Source organism: Hypanus sabinus, chromosome 4, assembly GCF_030144855.1.
Source record: "Hypanus sabinus isolate sHypSab1 chromosome 4, sHypSab1.hap1, whole genome shotgun sequence".
NCBI lineage: Eukaryota > Metazoa > Chordata > Chondrichthyes > Myliobatiformes > Dasyatidae > Hypanus > Hypanus sabinus.
In genome coordinates this window covers 153,860,005-153,876,594 of record NC_082709.1, presented here as the reverse complement: position 1 = coordinate 153,876,594, position 16,590 = coordinate 153,860,005, and the positions used below count along the sequence as shown (strand labels likewise).

Sequence of the window (16,590 nt, the reverse complement as noted above, 5' to 3'; positions counted from 1 at the left end):
TCTGGGAACAGTTCATTGTTGGGGTGAGTGAAGTTATCTCCTCTGGTTCAAGAGCCTGATTGTTGAGGGTTCATAACTGTTCCTGAACCTCGTTGGGTGGGACCTGAGGCTCCTGTACCTCCTTCCTGATGGTGACAGGGAGATGAGAGCCATGGCCTGGATTGTGAGGATCCTCAATGATGGATGCTGCTTTCCTGCGAATGTGCTGAATGGTGGGGAGGGCTTTACCTGTGATGGACTGGGTTCTATCCACTACTTTTGGTAGGCTTTTCCATTCAAGAGCATTGGTGTTTCTATACCAGGCAAGAATCAACCAGTTACTTTCCTTCGTGCTAGTATAGGAGATTGTCAGAATTTTAGATGACATTCCAAAACCTTGTAAACTTCTAAGTGCTACCGTGCTTTCTTTGTAATGGAGCTTTCATGCTGGACCCAGGACAGATCCTCTGAAATGATCATGCTGAGAACTTTAAAATTGTTGACTGTCTCCACCCTGATGAGTGGTTCATCGACCTCCGGTGTAACACGGTGTCAGCAAAATGAAAGAGCTGGTTATTGGCATTAGGGAGTGTGCTGGTGCATGTGCTCCTGTCTTTGTCAGCAGTGCTGAGGTCGAGAGGGTTGACAGCTTCAAGTACCTAGGGCTGAACTTCACTAGTAACCTGACCTTGCCCTGGTAGATGCCACAGCCTAGAAAGCTCAGCAACACTTCCTCCTCAGGAGACAGGTCCCTGTCAATCTTCATCAATTTTTTATTGATGCATCATAGAAAGCATCCTGTCTGGATGCATGAGAGCTTGGAATGGCAACTGCTCTGCTTAGAACCACGAGAAACTTGCGGACACAGCTCAGCACGTCATGGAAACCAGACTTGTCTCATCTCACTGCCTCGGCAAAGTGTTCAGCTTGTTCAAAGATCCCCCAACCACTACTGATGTTTTTCCTTCTCCCTTCTCCCATCGAGCAGAAGATACAAAAGCTTGAAAGAACAAACCATGAGGGACAGCTGCTCTGAGTTTATCGAAAAGTTCCCTGGAATGTTACAATTCAGATTCATTTATTTACCAAAAGTACAGTGGAATGTGTTTGTATTAACAACCAATGAAACCTAAAGATGTGCTGAGGACAACACACGAGTGTCACCACACATTCCAGCCCCAACATCGCTGTGCATTATGTTCGGCAGAACAACACAGACAAGCAACAAAACAAAAACAGAGAATCAGGCTTCTTTCCCCCCTCCCACCCACTTACACATACAGACAGCCTTCAAACCCCACGACAGGCCTTCAGCCTCCAAAGGACTTGCGGACTTGCAGACAATGGGCCCCTGACCTCCCCAGTGGAGTTCAGATTCATAGACCCAGGGCATCAGCCTTCAAGCTTCAACTTCCAGACTCTTGAATTACTTTCAGCTTCAATCTTCATTATTGACCCCAAGACTGAACTCCAGTCCCCAGAACTCACTTACCTAGGGAGTCCCCGGCCATTATGTCTCCTGCTTGCACAGACATCTGATTCCAGGACCCACAGATGTGGGGAACTTGACAGGTCTTTGTCCACAGTTCTTGACAGCCTGACATCCACAGTTGTCCTTCATCGCACATCCAGCGCAGCTCCGAGTGCAGAGTGGAGGCCCAAACTCTGAATGTCCTTTGTCCCATGTCCTCAGCCTTGGCCTTTGAGCACTAAGCTGAGGCCTAGACTCCAGATGTCCTTAGTCAGTCATCCATGTTGCTGGCAATCAAGCACAGAGTGGAGTCCTAGACTCCAGCTTGACCTCCAGCTCCTCCACATCCTTATTCCTAAGCTCAAATCTGAACCCTAACTTCCCTCTCTGTCCCGAAAGCCTTAAGTTCAAAGTAAATTTATTATCAAATTACATATGCAACCCTGAGGTTCATTTTCTTGTGGGCATACTCAATAAATCCATAGTGGAATAATAGCCATAATAAAATCAATGAAATACTGCACCAACTTGGGCTTTCAACCAGGGTACCAAAGACAGAAAACTGCAAATACAAAAAGAAAGAAATTAATAATGAATAAATAAATAAGAAATACTGAGACCATGAAATGAAGAGTCCTTGAAATTGGGACCATTTCAATAATGGGGTAAAGGAAATTGAGTGAAGTTATCAGCCTTACTTCAAGAGCCTGAAGGCTTAGGGGTAATAACTGCTCCTGAACCTGGTGGTGTGAGTCCTGAGGCAGTGGTGAGAGGAGAACATGGCTTGGGTGGTGGGGGTTGTTGATGAAGGATGCTGCTTTCCTGTGTCAACGCTTCACGTAGATGTGCTTATTGCTGGGTAGGGCTTACGTGTGATGGACTGGTCCATATCCACTAACTTTTGTAGGATTTTCTGTTGAAGCACATTGGTGTCCTTCCCTACAAACCAAAGAAAAGGCCGAGCCACAATCTTGATAGAGGTTATAACTTAGCGCCATCTTGACTGGATGGACACTTGACCTCAGAATGTACCTCATTTTGATCTTGCACATTATTGTCTATCGGCACTTCACATTCTCTGTAGCTGTTGCACTTTATTCTATATTCAGTTGTTACTTCAGCTTGTACTGTCTCAATGCACTGTGTAATGCTTTGTTCTGTGTGCAAGGCAAGCTTTTCATTACACCTTGGTACATGTGACAATAACAGGCCAATTCCATTCCTAAATTTATAATCAAGAATTAACTTCAGGACTAGGCTTTCTGATTTATTTTTAAACATATTCAGAAGAGTAAACATACATGGTAGACTATGAAACTAATAAAATGGCATTAATGCCAAAGGAGAAGGTGGGCTCATCTTCAGATATTAGCTCTGGTATCTTCAGAAAATTTTGCTCTTAAGTTGTCTGTATTTGCAGCTCAATTTCAGTGAGTGCTGAAGATAAAATTGCTTCAAATAAGATTAACTCTGACGTTAAATGGAAAAAATGTAACTATAAAAACAGTTCTCAGATATACGTTTCCTCAGAGGAATGGATATTTAACTGTGTAATTTTCAGATGCCGTACAAAGATTTTTGTAACCCGTTTCTATTTAGTTTTTGTTACCTGATTGCTGGAACATCAGACTTGAAAACAATAATAGCCTTTTCTTTTTTAGGGTCATGCAAGCCTTCAGCCAGCACTTTTGTAGGCATAGTCAAATAGACTTGTCTCTTTATGAAGAGTCTGGCTAGAAGGAACCTTGTTCCAATTTTCATGCAATGCATTTCAGAAATTCTAAGTAAAGCCTAATATATATTGGATAGGTATATGGACAGGAAAGGAATGGAGGGTTATGGGCCGAGTGTGGACCAGTGGAACTAGGTGACTAAGTGTAGGCACGGACTAGAAGGGCTGAGATGACCTGTTTCCATGCTGTAATTATTATATGGTTATATACATGTAAATTGAAGGGACAGGCAGATAGGCAGAAGGAGTGGGGTGGCTCTGTTAGTAAAACAAAATGGAGTCAAGTCCTCAGAAAGAAGTGACATGGAATCAGAAGATGTAGAATCCTTGTAAGAAACTAAGGGTGAAAAGTCTTTGATGGGAGTTATATATGGCCTCCAAACAGTAACCAGAATGTGGAGTACACCCTGTCCTCGTTATATGTGGTGGATGCGTTCCTGGCAGTTGGCGCATAGTATGGAAACGTATAATGTGAATAATTATTTAAATGGAGAAAATGCTGATGCATTCTGGAGGGTTCCTAAATATGTTCTATCTGTAACTTATTCACATTTTCATACCAATATGACACAAAAACAGTACCACAAGGCAACATTCGTATTATATTTAATCAATTTAAGGTAGTATTCAACGTAATAAATCATAGAAAGTTAACATACTAAGGTGTACAGTATTCACCAACAGTGGCAGGTGTGTTGGCTCCGGGAGATGAGTGGTTGTGCAGTGGTGTCGGGCAGCTTTACATGGATGAGGTGGTTGGTTGTGGGTCGTCAGGATCATCAAGGACAGCAAGGGGTGAAGGAAGACTCTCCGAACTGTCGGCAGCAGGAGATGACACCGGTTTGAAGAAAGTGATGAGGGTTGTTTGCTTGGCAGCATTTTGTTTTTCAGCATAAACCAGTGACCCATGCTTTCTTGTTAGCTGCGCAGTGGACAGGAAGCATAGTCTTACTCAACATTGGAACACATAAGTAGAGTCAACCTATCCTTTGCTGCCTTGAAACCTGAAGCAGTCTTTTCATCCTTACTTATGTAAGTGCGTTTTGGCATACGCTTCCAAAAAAGCCCAGTCTCATCTGCATTAAACACCTGTTTTGGTGTGATGCCTAACTCAGCTATCATATCCCGCAACTGCAAAGGGAAGGGTTCAGCAGCTTTGTGGTCAGCACTAGCTCGCTCAGCACTCACAGCTAAGTTTTGAAGCCAGTGATGATTAACTAGCTTAGAAAACCATCCCCTTCCTGCATTAAAGCTAATAATATCACTTGACACTTCCTCACTAGCCTCTGAACAAAGGCGACCATAAATTTCCAAAGCTTTCACACGAGGATGATTGGAACTGAGTGTTGTTTTTTACTTTATTTCACACTCAATGTGCAAACTCAACATTTTCTCCATTTTTGTCATAATCGGGTTACGCACTTTGGTAACAATCTTTGAAGACACTTGTGATGAATCAATCACTGCACTTTTTATTTTCTCAACATTTTTCTTTATGTTTCTGATCGTGGACTCACCCAGGCCGAAGTAGTGGCCCAGAGCTGCGTTACCTTCACCTGATGTGGCCCTGTTTATAATTTCCAACTTTTTTTTTAAGTGTTAAAGCGGTTCTGTGCCGCTTGACTGTGGCCCAAGACTTGACATAGGATGCTTAGTTAAATATTTGAAGCATAAAATCAGTGCACCGTAAGTAATAACAAAAGTTTAAGAGCGCAAGATCACACATCCACATGCTGTCAAAACCAATGCGAGACTGTGAGGTGTGCGCTCGTGACTTGTATTGGCGGGAAAGTGGTGCTTCTCATCCCAGCAGTCTCACAAAACTGAGAGTTTTGGATGCATATAAGGAGAAATTGGTAGAAATGGGTTTGACACATAACTGTGAATCTGCATTGTCTGAAGACGCATATAACGAGGGTATGGTGTACAAAGTACATTGGGAGATGGAGAAGGTTAACATTTTGATACATCTGACATAGCTACTGCTCTTCAACCAATTCATTGTTGCTAAGTTGTATTTGCTTTCTGAAATTGTTAATAAACCTGATTCCATTGGTTTTTTATTCATTCCCCAAGCATCTGAGTGATGTATTCTGTTTGTCTTGTGAGTGGAGCAGGAAACTTCTAGTCCAAAATTTAGAAATAAAAATCTTTTATAAGGCCCCATTCCCAGGAGTTATTCTTTGATTGATAAGTCAAACTAGCAGAGTGCTTCACTGTTTCAAGGTTGATAATTGGAAGTTGTAAAACTGTGATCATTAGCCTCTTAAAAATCACTATAAGCAAAACATAAAAAGTATTCACCCCCTCCCCTGAAACTTTTCATGTTTTATTGTTTAGAACATTAAATCACAGTGGTTTTAATTTGGCTTTTTTTTTGACACTGATCAAGAGTAAAAAGACTCTTTCATGTCAAAGTGAAAACACATCTCTGCAAAGTGATCTAAATTAATCACAAATATTCAACGCAGAATAATTGATTGCGTAAGCATTCACTCCCTTCAAAGCAGTATTTAGTAGATGCACCTTTGGCAGTAATTACAGCCTTGAGTCTGTGTGGATAGGTCTCTTATCAGCTTTGCACATGTGGACATGCAACTTTTCCCCATTCTTCTTTACAAAACTGTTCACACTCTGTCAGATTGCTTGGAGATCGTGAGTAAAATGCCCTTGTCAAGTCCACCCACAAATTCTCAATTGGGTTGAGGTCTGAACTGTGACTTGGCCACTCCAAGCTTAAAAACTTTGTTTTTAAGCCATTCCTGTGTAGCTTTGGCTTTATGCTTAGGGTCATTGTCTTGCTGGAAAACAAATCTTCTCCCAAGTTGCATGTCTCTTGCAGACTGCATCAAGTTTCCTCCAGGATTTCGCTGTATTTTGCTGCATTCATTTTACCCTCTACCATCACAAGCCTTTGAGGGCTTGCTGCAGTGAAGTATTCCCACAACATGATGCAGTCACCACCAAGCTTCAAGGTATGGATGGCATGTTTTCGATGATGTGTGGGATTGGTTTATGCCAAACTTAGTGCTTAGTCTGATGGCCAAAAAATCAATTTTGGTTTCATCAGACCATAGAATCTTCTTCCAGCTGACTTCAGAGTCTCCTACGTGCCTTCTGGCAAACTCGAGGCGAGATTTCATGTGAGTGTTTTAAATGATTGGCTTTCTGTGCCACTCTTCCATGAAGCTGCGACTGGTGAAGCACCAGGCAACAGTTGTTGCTTGCACAGTCTCTGTCGTTTCAGGCACTGAAGCTTGTAAATCCTTCACAGTTGTTATAAGTCTCTTGGTGGCCTAGACCTCTTCTTGCACGGTCAGTCAGTTTTGAGAACGGCCTGCTCTAGGCAGATTTATAGCTGTGCCATATTCTTTCCATTTCTTGATGATTGATTTAACTGTACTCCAAAGGATATTCAGTGACTTGGATGTTTTCTTGTATTCATCTCCTTTCTTGTGCTTTTCAATAACCCTTTCGTGGAGTTGCTTGGAGTGTTCTCTTGTCTTCATGGTGTAGTTTTTGCCAGGATACTGGCTCACCAGTAGCTGGACCTTCCAGATACAGGTCGATTTTTACTTCAGTCAATTGAAACACCTTGACTGCACACGGTGATCTCCATTTAACTAATTATGTGATTTCTAACACCAGTTGGCTGCACTAGTGATGATTTGGTGTGTCATGTTAAGGGAGGGTGAATAGTCGCACAATCAATTATTTTATGTTTTATATTTGTAATTAATTTAGATCATTTTGTAGAGATCTGTTTTCACATTGACACTTCAAGTGTCTTTTCTGTTGATCAGTGTCAAAAAAGCCAAATTAAATCCACTGTGACTCAATGTTGTAAAACAATAAAATACGAAAGCTTCCAAGGCACTGTAGAAGTTATCTGCTTCTATCACTTTCCCTGGCAGTGCATTACAGGGACCTACTTTTCTCTGCATTAAGAAAACTTACTGCGCAAATCTATATTAAAATTTATCCCTCTTCCCTTGAAGCCCTCTAGAATTTGAAATTTGAACCCTGGATAAAGACACTATCTACTCTGTCTGTGCCTCCTATAATATTATGTTCTTCTGTTAGGTTGCCCCTCAGCCTCCGATGCTCTAAAGAAAGCAATTCAAAATGGCATCAGGTTCATCGACAATTTGAATAATGCAAACTTACCAGTAGTAAAAAAGAATCCATGTAATTTCCTAAGTCTGCTTGTTAACTAGCTTCTTCTTCTCATGCTTCTCATTTCCTCTCATATGAAATACTACTAAATTAAGCTGCTGCAATGTCATATTCATTGTACTTAGTGTTTACAGACCTTGTATGTCAGTACTATTCTTTTTTTCCCCCACTTTCTCCTCCAGTTGAACATCTGTAACTGCAAATGGTTCTTGAACAATGTGCCTAAGACTGAAAAGATTCTAAATCTCGTTGATTTGCATTAAGAATTGGTCAGTTTCAATTGCATTTGATCTGCTGTGCGATCAGTTTGACTGTCAGTACTTTCAGATCTTAAGGTGTGAGAGGGTGATGAGAAGTATGGTGAAATTATTATTTGACTCATCTTCTCATTAATTCTTACTGAAAGCCATACATTGGCAAAAATTGTTTATTTGTATTGCTTTCCTTAACTGATGTATGATTCATGAAATTCAGAGTTGGTCCTCAAACTTAGTCAACATCTGTTGTCAGAAAAAAATTAAATGTACTTTGCCAAAGCAATGATATTTAAAGTTATCCCTAAGTTATTAATGATCATCTAATTTTGTCTCTACAGATGAACATGACTGAATGTTGTTAAATGTTTGGATTATATTTTTCTTTTAAATAGGTTAGCACTAGTAACCTTGTGACAAGTAGTACACCAACTACTCGGGCTGTAAATGCAATGCAGATGCCTGTGTCCAGTGCCGGTGTAACAAGCTTCAGCATTTCAGGTGAGAAGTTACTGCTAATCAAACTAATATAGACAGATTATGTGATCCAATTTGTTTTTAATTTACCTTCGATTTTAAATCCATTTTAATAGCGGTCATGAAAATCTGCCTTCTAAAAAACAAATGGCAGAGTTTGTCTTTGGGACCAGCTAAAAGAGTAGCCAAATTAACTCTGATTTACCTTATGAATTGGGGAGGAAACTACTCCTTTCTTTGTAATCTGAGTCTTTTACCTGAAAGGCGATTGAACAGACAATGTTTCGGGCCGAAACTCTTCACCAGGACTGCTGAAGGGTCTCAGTCTGAACAGTCTAGATGCTGCCAGGCCTGCTGGGTTCCTCCAGCATTTTATGTATGTTGCTAAAGGTTATGTAGTAGCTTTTATATTAAGTAGCATTCTAAATGTTACTTCAGATTTATGAGAATTAAGAATTTTATTTCTTTTAATTTGTTCATATTCATTTTCCATTTCAATGTGATGAAAACATACAGGTGTAAACATAGGATAGTATATCCCATAAACAGGTCCTTTGCCCCACGATATTACGCTGAACTAATTAGATTAGTGATCAAATGCCCAAATAAACACCTGCTCTATCTATGAAATGTCCATATCCTTCCATTTTCAGCACATTCTTGTGCCTACCTATGAGCTCTTTGAAGGACATGTGGTTGAAGTTACAACCCAGACTGAGGCTTTTGTGCTTGCAATATGCAAGAACATTTCCCACTCCTATAACTTGACAGTTTTTTTCTTTTCAAGTATCCTTCAGTTTCTCTGAAGACCATGGTTTAAACTTACTTCCTCCTCCTCATCCTGGTTGTGTATTTTAGGTTTTTATCATGTGAGGAGGTAGTAACAAATATTCAGGTCAGTCTGTAATGATCATAAGCTAATTTTGGAGGATGGCTTGTGTCCCTGAATATTTAATCTGAAGGAAGTGAGCCTAGTTGCAGCTCCTGACTGACCGTATCATCCAGAATACTGAGAACACCATAGCAACAATTTTAGTGAGACGGTCACAGCTAAGGGATAGGCTGCAGATTGTAGGGTGACCATGAGCAGTAAGAATAGAGCAGACAGTGGAGGTTCCTCTAAAGTTCAAACCTCAAAGTAAAATTTATTGTCAAAGTACATACACGTCACCATCTACAACTCTTTGAGATTATTGACTGATCTCCCATCCCAAGTCCAAGGCGAAGACAAAGGATCAGTGTAGGAACCTGGTCTGAATTCCCTTTGGTAAACCAGGATCTTTGTGTTATGATCCATAGTGGTATATCAAGCTGATCTTATGCCCACTCATCCAGCTTTATTGAGTAATGACCAGGAGGAAGAATCTAGCCTGATTTCCCCATTTGAGTGCAGAGTGACTGGATCATACACCAGTGTTGGAAAATGTTGTGGTTTACTGTATTAGCATGCAGCCCATGGGTAATTAGCAGTAGCAGGATCCATTCACTTAAACACAGAGCCATAGATTTGCAGAAATAGATTGTTTGCTTCATTGAATCATTGCCAACTCAATGAAACAACGATCCAACTGGTCCCAATTCCCCATCAACCCCAGCACTCCCTTTGCTTACCCCTTACAAGTACATGTCCAGTTTCCTTTTAAGTACTGAAAATAGATTGGATCAGCTGACCTTGTTTTTCTTGAAGGCAAGATGCTTGAGGGGTGATCTGATAAAGGTACATAAATTATGAGGGATTTTGATGTGGTAAACAGAATCTTTTTTCCCCATGGCAGCAGTATCAAGAATGGAAGGGCATGAGTCTTAACAGGGAGAGGTTTTAATCAGGATCTGAGTTTTTTTTTTACACAGAGTGGTTGATATCTGAAATGTGCATTCAGAGGAGATGATGGAATCAAAATCAGTTGCTCTACTTAAAAGGAATTTAGGTAGGCACGTGAACAGATAAGGCAGAGGAGGACACGGTCCTAATATGGGTAAATAAGATTGGTGCAAGTGGGCGTAAATGTTGCCACAGACACAGTGGACTGAAGGGCTCATTTCTATGCTGTACAACTCTATGACTGTACATTCCAGACTTAACCAGCTGCTCTTTTCTTTTAAAAAGTACTTCTATTAAATTTGAATTTTCTTTGCTTGGATTATCTTCAGTTGATGCTCTCAAATTCTCAACATTGTTGTGAATGGGAGCATTTTCAACTAGATCCTTCATAATTGTAAAGTGCCTTTTTCAGACTCCTCCTCAGCTGTCTAATATTCTACCACTCTAGATTTATGTCACTTAATTCTATATTGGTTTTGTTGGTGACCATTTATAATGAGTATTCTTAGTTTGTGGTACTGCATGTGGAAGCTTTTATCTATCCTCTCAAATTTGTAATTTTCAAGAACATTATTGGATCACCCTCTCAGCTCTTTCCAATTAGTATATTATAGTTATGGATGAATTTTTTCATCATTTTCATTCTGTAAATTACTTCAGAACTAAAGCAAGCAGGAAAGCTTCTAAAATACAAATGTTATGTGTCCTCTAGGTACAACTGCATCAGTGACAGCTTCAACAAATGTGGCATCTGTAATCACTGGCTTATCTTCTGCAGTTTCCACATCAACAGTTACTTCTCCAGCTCTAACCCCTTCACCATCAGCGTCTATTTCAGTTACTGAGTCGTCCAGCAGCAGTGATACAAGTACCACACAGACAACCTCAACTGGCTTAGTAAATCCTTTGTGCACAAGCCAAATCATGGTGTCAGCTTCTGGACTGCAGACAGCTGGCACTGCGCTACAAGCAGGAGCTGCACAGGTACCCACTGGTGCTGGGCTTGCTACCAATCCAAGCCTAGCAGCCATGGCTGCTGCTGCAGGACTAACTAATCCTGGCCTCATGTCAGCCCCTCAGTTTGCAGCTGGGTAAGTCTTCACTAACTTCAGTCATTGGTGTATAATATTTCTATGTATCTGTGAATGTATACATCTAAGATGTAACATTCCAGTGTAAAAATTGATAAAAGGACTCATCCTGCTTTTTCTTGTGAAGTGGAGAGGAACTGAATTACTTGTGGTTACAGTGGAAAAGTTATTTTTCTCTTTAAAAAAAAGATTTTGATGTCGGGTGTTCCAAATATCTATTCTTTAGCCTCCAGACATAAATAATTGTTTTAAACATTGGAGGAGATAGAGCTGTCTAGAAATTTAGCTGGACAATTAAATAATCTTCTTCGTTTTGAAATGGCATAGCAGTGTTTAGGTTTGATGGGGGAGAAGATTGGTAGTATATGAACTGGGAATTATGTGGAGAAATAATTTGAGTGGCAGGGAGCAATAAGATACAAACCCATTATATCTCATTCTTTTTCTATCAGTAACAAAGTTTTTCTTGCACTACAGGTAATTTACATTTACTATTTCTTTGTCATTTTTAATGAGTTTGCAGATTTCTGGGAATTTTCAAAGCTCAGAAATATCCTTCTCATTTTTACTAAGTACCTCAATTTACTTATCGATGCTTTGCAAAATAAACTAAAAATACCTACTATCAGCTTTGAGGCTATAGTTAACCTAGCCTAGGTCTCCAGAAAAGTGATGCAAATTTAAATGTGGACATGTTCTTGAACCTTGCTACAAATACATGATGTGGACACTTTTTCTAAAAGGATGTTCTGAATATGATGGATTCAGCTCTCAGTTCCTCACTGGAATTGTATGTCTCATTTAGCAGAAAGATGCTTTTCCATTTTCAGGACAGTTGCAGAATTGACTGAGCTCATAAAAATGGACTCTTTCATCTGGGTTGAAGACACTGTAAGTAAGGAGAGTCTGTGATGAAGTGTTAAAGCAACATAACACTTGAGCCCTCCTTTTAATGCAGTAGATTTGGATGATCAATGGACATCATTAATAGATGCCTGCAGAAGAGTATGAAGAAATTAGTGTTTATTTAGCTCATCAAGTCACTGACAATGCCTTCCTAGTAGTAAATGTTAAATACATTTATTCCGCAGATGATAGAAAGTCTAAGCATTTGATTATCTAATCATTACTAGCTGTTGGGATTTAGCATTATTTATTATTTATCTTATGGTCATTTGAGAATTTTAAAACGGAGGTTGACAGGTCCTTGAATAGTAAGGATGTCAAAGGTTACAGGGAGAAGGCAAGAGAAAAGGGTTTGGAGGGAAAATAAATCAGTCATGATTGAATGGCGGACCAGATTTGATGGGCCGAATGGCCTAACCACTCCTGTGTTTTACAGTGGCTTGTAAGAGTATTCAGCTCCCAACACTTTGTTCATAGCAATGAGTATTACAGCCAGGGATTTTGATCAACTTAACTGAGAATTTTTATTTATGAATCATATGCTCCTTTTTTTACAGTAGAGCCCAAAAACAGGGAAAATTATAAAGCACAAGAAACTTCAAAACCTAAAATGGCAGCAGTTCAAATGTATTCATCCCTCTTTGCTTAATAGAACCAGCTCTCGCAGCTTGTACAGTCTTTATTTTCTCAATGTGATGGAGCAAGAGTTGTCCATTCCTCCTTGCAAAATTGCTCAAACTGTGCCTGGTTAGTTTGGGGGGGGGGGGGGGGGCGGTGATGGACAGCAACTTGAGGTCTCAAAGATGCTCAATCAGATTAAGGTTAATCCTGAGGGCCACTCAAGGACATAATTTTTTTCATTTGAAGCTACCCCAAACCAAGTTTCCTCTCCAGTTTAAGCTTTCTGTCAGAGGCTAGTAGGTTTTTATCCAGGATATTTCTGTACTTAACAGTATTCCTGTTCCCTTCAATCTTGACTAGATTTCCAGACCCTGCTGCTGAAAGGCATCCCGATAGCATGATGCTACATCCAGCAGACTTTACAGAAGGGATGGTGTTACCTGGTTGATGCACAGTGTTAGATTTTATGCCACATGTACTGATTAGTGTTGAGGCCAGAAACTTTAGTTTCATCCAACCACAAAAAGTTCTTTTGGGCAAGGATGTTTTTTTTTTAGCCAGGGCTGCTTGTTTCCCACTCTTCCATAAATACCTTTTTTTTGTGTAAGGCCTTTAGAGATTATGGAGCTATGAACTTCATCTCCAGTTGCAGCCACTGACTTCTGTAGCTCACTCAGAGTGACTGTTCGCATCACAGTAGCCTCTCTTACAAGTGCCATTCTTCTCTGGTGACTAAGTTTAGAGAAGCGGCCTGACCTAGGCAGTGTGTGTGTAGTTTCATATTTTCTACTTTTTTAGGAGGGACTGCACTGAGCTTCGAGGTATGTTCAATGCCTTTGAGATAGTCTTGAGCCCTTCCCTGATTTGTCTTGAATGGTTTTGATCCATTGAAATTCTACCATACTGTTGCACCTTACAGAGAGGGAGAGTACTTATTCTTATGAAATCATTGAAAACAGGTGATCTTCCATCAATAAATTGGGTGAGTTGGTAAGGTAATAATATTCTATGTTGCACCTGGGGAGAGACAATAGACAATAGGTGCAGAAGTAGACCATTCGGCCCTTTGAGCCTGCACCGCCATTTTGAGATCATAGCTGATCATCTACTATCAATACCCGGTTCCTGCCTTGTCCCCATATCCCTTGATTCCCCTATCCATAAGATACCTATCTAGCTCCTTCTTGAAAGCATCCAGAGAATTAGCATAGTAATTACAAAGGGAATTAATACTTTTTCAGCCTCACAATTTTGGTTTTTAATTTGTAGTAAATTGTTGACTGGGTTTTGAATTTTTGTTTTGATTTGACATGATGCATGATATTCTGTAGATTAGCTCAGAAAAATCTGACTTCAAAATAGTTTAAATATAGAAAATGAGACAGGAAAATGTGCAAATAGTTTTACGTTATCAAGGCACTGTATGTTTTAAATGATGGAATTGTAGAAGATTTCTCGTATAACCTTTGGAAAACTGCTTATTTAGTTGAAAAATCCAACTATTGTGTACAAAATTCAATAGGAGTACTATAGTATAGTCACTGAATGTGGTCTAATCAAGTGAAATAACCAAATCCTGTTCTCTGTGACTTGAAGTTTAAATAAACTAGGGGTGGGGGTAAGAGTCATGGCATCAGTAATGGTGATTAATGAAACCATTAATTATTGTAAAACCATGCCTTCATTAGTATTCATCAGAGTGGTACAGGAGACTGCAGATGCTGGGATCTGGAAAGAAAATGCAAACTGGTGGAGAAGCTTAGTGGGTTAGGAGATGGTTGAAGTTTGAGATCGAATTTGCATTAGTTTGCAGTTATCCATCTGTGTTGACAGACGTTTTCTGATATACTGAGTTCTTCTACCAACTCGTGTCTTTGCTGTATATTCCTCAAGTTATTGAAATCTGTCACCCTTGCTAAATCTGAACAAAATGTGATGCTGAAACTATTGATATGATTGACTATTCACTTCCTTCTGAGGTGGCCAAATGAACATATGGATAAATTGGAAGTTGTTCATTCATTCCCATGGTACAAAATCGTGTATCATTAAACATTTATTTACAGCTGTTTTCAGCCTTTGATCTCATTATGACTTGAACATTTATCAATTTTTAATGATCAGTAAGTTGTTAAATAATAGGAATCCATTGCAAATATCTACTAATTAATTCTTTCTTAAATTGAGGAATATATATTTTTATATTTGTATAGTTCTGTACCCAGCTAAGTATACTACTTATGTCAATGCTTATAGGGTTTTTTGTTTTATTTTTAAATTTCTTCAGGAGGATGAATGTTGTGTTTACCAGGTAATATTTTTTTTAATTTTTACAAGAATTTAAGCAAAATCTTTTTACTCTTATTTTAGTTGCATTTACCTTTATATGATGTGGAGAAATGAAATAACTTAGCATAATCGTCAAGGCATTAAGGAATGTAGAAATGGAGTCTTAAGAACCCCAGAGTGACATTTTCTGTCTAAATTTCAGTAAAGTGATGAGTACATTTTTGGGTTTCCGTTTGCTAGTTAAAACCAACTGTAGAAAACCTGTCATCTCTCCAGAATTCTTTTTTATCATATTGCTATCTCCACATAAATCAGAACTTAAGTCCCAGATTATTTCTTCTTACTTATTTGAGAAGTAAAATGTCAACACTCTCTGAAACTCCCTTACCTCATTTTGATATTCTTTCCCCACCAGCCTTCGCAAATGGTGCATAATTTCAAGTCCTTAACTGCAAACCATTTTGCAAGGAGAATGTATTGAAAGGCATTGTGTTCATTTTTTTAATTACTAAAAGAACAGCAAGGTCTCTGGTACAGTAGTTTGTATTAAAAATTGATTTTCCTTTGAAGAGACATCATCAGTATCTCATTCAAAGTATGACTTTGCTTTTATGTTAATGGGAATCCTTCCACGTTAGGCAACTAAGGGTCCATGGCCTAAATAAAGGCTGGGAACCGCTGCTCTAAATGCACAGGTCTGATTTCATTTGTTCTGAACTTTAATGTGATAACTCTATTTACAGTCAGTGAAGGAAGCTGTGTTAATTTGATGAGTGGGTTATGGCAATCGGACCCATGCTCCCTCAAAACAAGTGGGTTTCCAGAAATATTGTTATGTAATTTAGTTAGTTAGAACACTTAATTCATCAATTCCCCTTTGTTGCTTTGCTGAAATAAGATTTGGAGATCTGCACAATTAATTTGTGTGCCTTGTCCTGAACTAAATGAATAATTTTCATTGTTTTAAATTTATTATGATTATTCATTTAGTGAGCAGAGGAAGTTACAATAGTATTGGAAATTTTCGATAATTGTCATAGCCAAACCATTGAAGTGTTCAGTTGACTTCCTTGCACACATTCCTTCCAACAAATTAAACAATTTTTCAGATATCATAGCAAATGCTTTGACATTATATATTCCAAGGAGTACAGCATTTTTTTGCTTTTACAGAGGTGCCTTACTCAGTCTGAATCCAGGGAGTCTTGGTGGTGCTCTTGGTCCAGCATTGATGAGTAATAGCACACTGGCAACTATTCAAGGTTGGTAACCTCAGTACTTTACGTTTCTACTATCTTTAAACCATCTTTTTTGCTTTACAAGAAGAATGACAAGTACTCAATTTATTTCTGCTTTAGATTTTTTTAAAATCTCTGAGTATATTACATCATTATGAATTCCAAAACTGTAAAGGAATGTAATTGCATTAGATAGCTTTATTGATCCCAAAGGAAATTAAATTGTCACAGTAGCATTACAAGTGCACAGATATACAAATATTAGAAGAGTTGTAAGAAAAAATAAAAAGTTATCTTAAAACTAAGATGTACAAGATTTGTAAGTTAAGGATTACAATATTTCCAACACTGACAAGATGATAGTGTAAGAATTACTGTAATATTTTACTGTGATGGGTGCACATTTACACCGTCCAGATAAGAGGTGATGATAGCAGGGTGTGGTAAACAGAGCTTAAACAGAGTTCTGGTTTTAAAAAAAAGGTTAATAATGGGAGGGGGTTATCACTTCCCCACTATAGGTTGATTCATTAT

The 16,590-nt window shown here is 39.0% G+C and overlaps 1 protein-coding gene across 10 annotated transcripts in view; it reads left to right on the top strand.

The window, feature by feature from the left end:
- Positions 1-16,590, top strand: part of pou2f1b (POU class 2 homeobox 1b) — a 169,787-nt gene that overhangs the window by 131,579 nt on the left and 21,618 nt on the right. For all 10 annotated transcript variants that reach the window (XM_059968475.1, XM_059968470.1, XM_059968474.1 and 7 more), the window contains 3 exons: positions 8,008-8,113; positions 10,624-11,002; positions 15,992-16,080. In XM_059968475.1, the coding sequence (XP_059824458.1) occupies positions 8,008-8,113; positions 10,624-11,002; positions 15,992-16,080 (574 nt within the window). The remainder of the gene's footprint in view (positions 1-8,007; positions 8,114-10,623; positions 11,003-15,991; positions 16,081-16,590) is intronic.